The sequence below is a fragment of the Setaria italica genome, chromosome V (genome assembly GCF_000263155.2).
Source record: "Setaria italica strain Yugu1 chromosome V, Setaria_italica_v2.0, whole genome shotgun sequence".
In the NCBI taxonomy this organism is placed as follows: Eukaryota; Viridiplantae; Streptophyta; class Magnoliopsida; order Poales; family Poaceae; genus Setaria; species Setaria italica.
In genome coordinates, this window is record NC_028454.1 from 13,760,798 (window position 1) to 13,767,484 (window position 6,687).

At 42.6% G+C, this 6,687-nt stretch overlaps 1 protein-coding gene across 1 annotated transcript; it reads left to right on the forward strand.

Annotated features, from left to right (window-relative positions):
* Positions 1 to 200: 200 nt before the first annotated feature.
* Positions 201 to 6,252, forward strand: LOC101785806. The gene is made up of 6 exons (XM_004968589.2): positions 201 to 450; positions 745 to 1,087; positions 2,479 to 2,786; positions 2,904 to 2,966; positions 4,013 to 4,524; positions 5,212 to 6,252. The coding sequence occupies exons 2-6, from the start codon at positions 789 to 791 to the stop codon at positions 5,953 to 5,955; spliced, it is 1,926 nt and encodes a 641-aa protein (XP_004968646.1). The 5' UTR covers positions 201 to 450; positions 745 to 788; the 3' UTR covers positions 5,956 to 6,252.
* The last annotated feature ends 435 nt before the right edge of the window (positions 6,253 to 6,687 follow it).

Genomic DNA, 6,687 nt, shown 5'->3' on the forward strand with positions numbered 1-6,687 from the left:
CGAGTGAGCCGGGGCGGGTCGGCCGTCTCTTCCGTTGGGTTCCACGGCTAACGGAGGGGAGGTGGCGTGCGCGTGGCGGTGGACACTACTCTGCTCGCCGAGCGGTGCGAACAAGGGGGGCCCACTGCAGCGAGTGGAAACTGGTACCTGACGCCGCCTCACGAGGCCACCCCTCCTCCCTCCTTCCTCTGCCTCCTCCCTCCTCCCCGCTTCAAAAAAAATAAAAATAAAAAAAAGGGGGTCGAAATCCACAGACGCTTCCTCCCCGCAGCGTTGCCCTCGCGATGGACTGATTGAGCCACGGACCCGAGCGATCGCGCCCCCAATCTCGATCCCCCACCAGACCTTCCCCCTACGCCATGGCGATCCGCCCGGGCTGAGGCCTGATTCGCCGCCCCTGGCCAGTTCTTCGTCGGGCGCTTCAATTCGCCGGCGACGAGCATCCGATAGGTACGCCCGCCCATTCCATTGTCCTCCTGCTGGGCGAAATCGAACACTCAAAGCTCTAATTTCCGCTGTTTGTATTCGGATTTGACCATGCGTTTTACCTAGTAACTTCTTCTTCTTCTCTCTCTCTCTCTCTCTCTCTCTCTCTCTCTCTCTCTCTCTCTTGCGAAAGTTATCGGGTGTTCTACACCCATGTCCTATACAGGGTCCGCCCCCGATTCCCATGCGCCCCTTGTTGATTTTCTCTGATTTCTGAGAATTTCCTTGCTGAACTGAAAGTGATCCATCCGTCCACAGGGTTCTCTGAAGGAAGATTGGGGCGGAATTCCGGTGGGGTTTCTATGACGCCCGCTCCCGCTCCAGCCATGGACCATGCTGAGGACGAGGGCGGTGGTGGTGCCAGGAACCAAAGCAGCATGGTGGTGGTGAAAACAGAGGCCGTCTGCACGAATGGTGGTGGCCCTCTGGTGGCGTCTCCTGACCTTGTGAATGAAGACGAGGGAGATGAAACCACCGAATGCTCGAGCTCGTTTGGGGACACTTGCTCAGGATCCGAAGGCGAGGCGGATGGGGGTGAACCGGAGGTGAATTCTGGCATTTCAGCTCGTGCCAATGGTGGTAGGCCCTCAAAGCCGCCTAGGTGAGTCTTTTCATCAGTTGGTCTTATGCTCTGAATGTTACTGATCTGATGATTGTGCCGTCCTGGTTCATGATAGAGTGAGCAGGTGTAAAGATTATGCTAGGTGGTTAGGCACTGATGAGTTTCAGTGTTTGATTTTCCCACTCCTGCGCTCCTGGTGATAAAACGGAAGGTTGTAGTAGGGTTTCGACTGGTATGCTATGTTGTAATTATTGCACCTTCCTGTCTGTGGAAGCGACAAGAAAAAGTTGGATCGGTGTACCTAAAATGGAAAGAAATGATTCAGTAACGTAATGCAGCGGTGTCTTGTATGCTTAGTAATTAGTACCTTGCCATCAATATTTTCCGTTTTCGGTGTGCATCCCATTTGTCGTTTGTATATGAAATGTTATAACTTAGAAAGTGATGATAGCACCTGATAGATTAAGACTCCAGTATAATTTCTGCCCAATTCTTCTAAGAATAATAGAAGCAGGTGTGTCAATGCTAACAGATAGAAAGACTGTATTCTGTCCTAACAAATGCTATTCCACTTATGTTAAGTATGCCTGCCACAATCAGAGAAAGCAAATACCGGCTATTCCTATGGTCTTCTAGTTGTCAGCATAGCTGTTTAAAAAGATAATTAAGCAAATGGTTGCATCTTCAAAAGCATTGTACATCTGCAGTGTTCTTTATACCACCAGGACTTTGATTCCAACAACCAGGTCGGTTAATTCCATGATAATCAGCACGGGTTCAACCATGTGTCTGTAAATCCAGTCGTGGATCAATCACCAAAGATTGACACATATAGCACCAATATCCTTCTAGTTAAAGTCCTTGGGTTAGTGTTGACATTCTTTTTCTTTCTTTATTTTTTGTGGAAAAGGTCACCTAGATGTTTTACTAAATAGTACCACCTCTGTCCATAAATACATGAAGTATACGCTAAGCATGACAATCCGAATTCACAAAAGAAGTTCCTACCCTGGGATTCAAATCCACAAGTAGATATCGCGTACTGATCGGCACTATCATTGATAATGTTTATCTTTAATGCTGCAGACCATTATAGATTCCATTTTGTGCATGTCAGGGAACATCCTATATCGTGCTTCATGCTTATTTCCTTTCTTGGAGGATATGCTTCTGATTTTTGCATGCTTATTTTTTATATTCATGTTTTAAAACTATAATTTGTAGTCATGTACAACGAAACTGATAATTGAACTACTCTTATGAGTGCTTCAAAGTGTTAGCTTACCTATCATTTTATGGGTATAGCTAGAATATAATTGGAGTAAGAAGCTACTTGTAATATTCTTATAATATTTCATTATAATGTAAAGTTTTGTTATTCTGATACGACTTTTTTTTGGCAAATTTTGTAATATTTGATTACCCTTCAGAAGGAAAAAGGTGACAGCTGAGTGGAGGAATTCTGTTCGTCCAATTATGTGGAGATGCCAGTGGTTAGAGTTGCGTATGAAGGAGCTGTCATGTCAAGTATCAAAGTATGACAGGGAGCTTGCTCTAATCAAGAAAGAAAAAGAACAACAAGTACTAAGCAAAGCAAATGGTTCCATGTCAGAATCGGTGCAGATTCACAAAGGCCATGGGAACAGTATCATGAAGAGGAGAAAGAGGAAGATACATGAAGAAAATGTGGATGCATCCTTGTACATCAACAAGCACCAGATATTGTCATACTATCATGGTCCGACATCCAATTATGCCTACCTTTTTGTAGGGATAGGACATCAATTTATTCATGGCCATGTTGAATTTGCCCAGGTTTAGTTGTTAATAATAAGAATCTTTCAATATTTCGCAGACAAACAAAATAAAGGAGCAGAAACTGATGCTGTCTTAATTGATGACGAATGTGGCAGTACAGGTATGAATGTGCCCATCTGGTCAAACTTTTCAGTGAAGTTAAAATGGAAAGCATGGTATTTACAAAGTTACATTAGACCAAGCTAGCTCTAGACCTGGCTGTGAGAAAAAGTTTGCTCTGGTTAGGAATATGTTTGTGTTTTAGTAAAGGGATATCGTTGTGTTTTAACCAAAGGCCAACGATTTATTAGTCACTGCGTTGGCGAGTCATTAATCATATGCACGTTATCAAAGCAAAAAAAAATCCAAGATGCCTAATGTAACCTTGTTGCCAACAGGGTTCTTAGTTTTTACTCCATCCCATATTTTACTTTCTGTTTTGGACATTACCAGTATCCAGCACGCACCTTTGATTTTACTTAATATGTCAGTAAAAGTATGAAACAAATATAATTGCTTGAGAGCACTTAACATGGCAAATCTACTAATTTTATTTTATATGACAAATATTAATGCTTATGTGTACTTTAGTGGTCAAGTTTTAAAAGTTCTATTTCACGCATTCTGAAACAAAATCTTTTTCGTTAGAAGTGACCTAGCTCATGTGTTGATAGCTACCTGCCATTTTTTCTTAATAGCTTTCCTTATTGTTTGTGAAGTATCCAAGCATTCCCTCCATCCCAGTACATAGGGACCAAAAAAAGTGTGAAAGCACTTTGAAATATGAATGTAACAGTATAATTATACACATTAGACAGCTGTATAATTATATACATTAGACATACTTATAATTTGACTAAGCTTAAGTCAAAATTTACAAAGTTTGAACTTTTCAGAAACATGCATACCCTATATAATTTGACAGAGGGAGTAGTTTATGTAGTCATATATATTAAAATGTGCCCAACACCTTTCTGATATTCTATGGTTTTATTGGATTTTTTTGTAGCATTTCTATTTTTGGATAGATCAATGAAGGACACACACATCCACTTGGGATTTAGTTTGATGGACCATGCAGAAAATGCAATTCATCTATATTCTCTTCCTAAGTAATTGGCATGCTAGTGTTAACAATGTATTGTGTTTGGTTCATTCTTAATGCAGTTGATGGCAGTATCAGAGGTGGACTTGACACTGTTACATTGCTCGATTCTGAGAATTATGATATGATTTTTGAGCAGCTCACTTTAAAGGACACTCTTATGACAATTGATGGGCTCCAGTCTAGAGTTCATCTGCTGCAAGATCGTCTCAGCAATGCTCATTCTGGAGGAGAAAATTTGGCACTTTCTGAGGACGGTACTCATGTCATGGTGACTCGGAAGAGGCAGCATACTCAAAAGCGCTCATTCTCTTATACGAAGTGTCGATATACTAAACCACAGAAAAGGAAGAATCTAAACATTTTGCTGAAGGATGAGGATGGATCAGATCTTGCAGGGAGACCTGCTTTGCCTGACAGGGAAACTAGTGTGCGTATAAAATATGAAAATAGGAATGCTGAAGAAAGAAGTGGAGAGTGCAATTACTCGATGGAGAAAGCTGTCACAGTGGACCTACTCTTGGGTACTGACAATTCCATACCAAATGATCATATTGGGGATTTATGCAAAGAAGTAAGTCTTGGTCCTTTTGCTTATTCCTATTCCTCATTTAATTATTTAGTGCTTGTTTGGATTTGGGTTAATCCTCTCAGAGTTGCTGCTTTCAAATTGGAACTTAAATCATCTTATATGCACAGAGTAGGCTCGAGATATATAAAGTCCCCATTTACTGGTTAGAAAAAAAATCAACCCTTATCCTGCATCTGTAAATATTGTAGGGATTGTGGCTTTACTTATCGACTTTTAAATAGAAAAGTGTACTATCCAAGTAAACAGATGCTATTTTCCCATAAAACCTGAAATTTGTAGTTATTATATCTTGGACATGAGGTATTGGACGAGTCAGATGTTCTGCATATTCCTGTACGTTAGTGCCAATGGTAGTCTAAAATTTAGGATATCTGTAAATCAGATCCATCCAGAATTCAGTATCTACTGTGTCAGCATCGATAGAAGATATCTCTAGTGAAATTTGCGGGTTTGGAACATGTGACGTTTTAATTTTGTTTTCCAAACACACAATACTATTAATTTAGTATGACCGTTTTGAAGTCTTAGATGTGGAGCTGTGGCTATGCCATATTGACTATTTCATCATCTAAAACTATTTCACTGATTTGGAACCATTTCCAGAAAAATGTTAAAATGTGTTAGCTTCTTGGGCATTCAGTTGATCCTACTACTGTTTCTTTTTCACAGAACACTGACGATATCCTCATAGACAATCAAGTAGCCAATGAAGAGTGTCAGCAGTTGGATAAGGCCAAGCATCTGCCTTCCGGAACTTCTTCCAAAGGCCAGAACATTTCTGGTCCAGCAGAAATGGAGGACATTTCTGCTCCAGCGGAAGTGAAGAACACTTGTGCTCCAGTGGAAACAGATAGCACTTCAGCTCCAGCTGTGGAGCCTGTCTCCCCTCAGATCAAGCAAGAGCTGAAACCTAAGAAGAGGAGGAAGAAATGCTCTTTCTTTACCAAGAAGCAGAAGAAAGATGCCTCCAAAACACCTGCTGCAAAGGAGAAAACTGAGGGCACGCCCTCAGCTGCAAAGAACAAAACTGGGAGCACACCCTCGGCTGCAGCAGCGGTGAAAACTGAGAGCACACCCTCTGCTGGAACAGGGTTGGGAACTATGACCTTTCGCTCAGCTGGGAAGATGCGAAAAGCTGGAAATGAACCTGCAGACATGAAGAAGCGTGAATCTGGGAGCGAATCGGCAGCACCAAAGAAGCACAAAACTGGGAGGCCATCCTCAGCAGCAAAGAAGCAGAAAACTGAAAACCCATCCTCAGCTACAAAGAATCAGGAGACTGAAAACAAGCCCTCCACAATAAAGGAGGCTGAGAGCGCCCCCTTGAATATGAAGATTGAGAAGGCTGTGCTGGTGGCTGTAAATAGCAGGAGGAGCCAAAGGGTCCGGAAGCCCAAAGTTTTTGATGAATGAAGCAGAGAAACTTCTCTGATGTGTATGTATCCTGTCTGGCCGCCAAAGTAGGTGGCCATATTAAAACATATAGGAAGAAGTGATGCATCGCCATGTAATTTAGTGTACATATCAGCTTGTGTCTAGGTACAAAAAAAAGAAGGGTTGTCACCCAAATGGTTGGTTGGTTGGTTGGTTGGTTGTTCTTAACCCTTATCTTCTGGGGGACAAAACTAACAATGTCATGTTGTGTTACCTCTATATCGGAAATGGAAAAAAAGGAGAAAAATATGCCATGTAATTGCAACTTGGCCTGCCGATCTCTGTGCCTTCACTGCATGATCTTGTCAATACTGTTTATTTTGATGTGGTTGGAGTTTGCAGCTAAGGAGCCCGTGTGATTACCAGTCTTGAAAGCAAAGATTGGCAGCGAGTGGTGGCTCGTGAGGAACACTAAAAATTGATGCACTCCATCAAGGAACAAAGGACTGTGATGCACCTAACGACGTCCTTGGCCATGTGAACTCTGAGCGGCGCACCATTGCTCTTGCTCCTTTCGGGATGCTGCAATTGCAGCGGTGCAGGACGCCATGAATATTAGTCCAGCTACCTTCACCAGTGCTGGCTGGCCGTTGCAGGCTGCTACCACACAATGAGAAAGGATGGAGGACCCCAGGAGCTGGTTCACGCCAGGCAGCCATGGCCCACCTATGATGCAGCGAGCTGCCTGCCATTTGATGATGGATGAAGCTA

What these genes read in the sequence shown, in the direction of transcription:
- LOC101785806 (XM_004968589.2), top strand. Translation starts at nt 789, where the DNA reads ATGACGCCCGCTCCCGCTCCAGCCATGGACCATGCTGAGGACGAGGGC. An exon ending in AGGCCCTCAAAGCCGCCTAG is followed by an intron (nt 1,088 to 2,478) that starts GTGAGTCTTTTC and finishes ATTACCCTTCAG; the next exon opens with AAGGAAAAAGGTGACAGCTG. An exon ending in TTGGGGATTTATGCAAAGAA is followed by an intron (nt 4,525 to 5,211) that starts GTAAGTCTTGGT and finishes TCTTTTTCACAG; the next exon opens with AACACTGACGATATCCTCAT.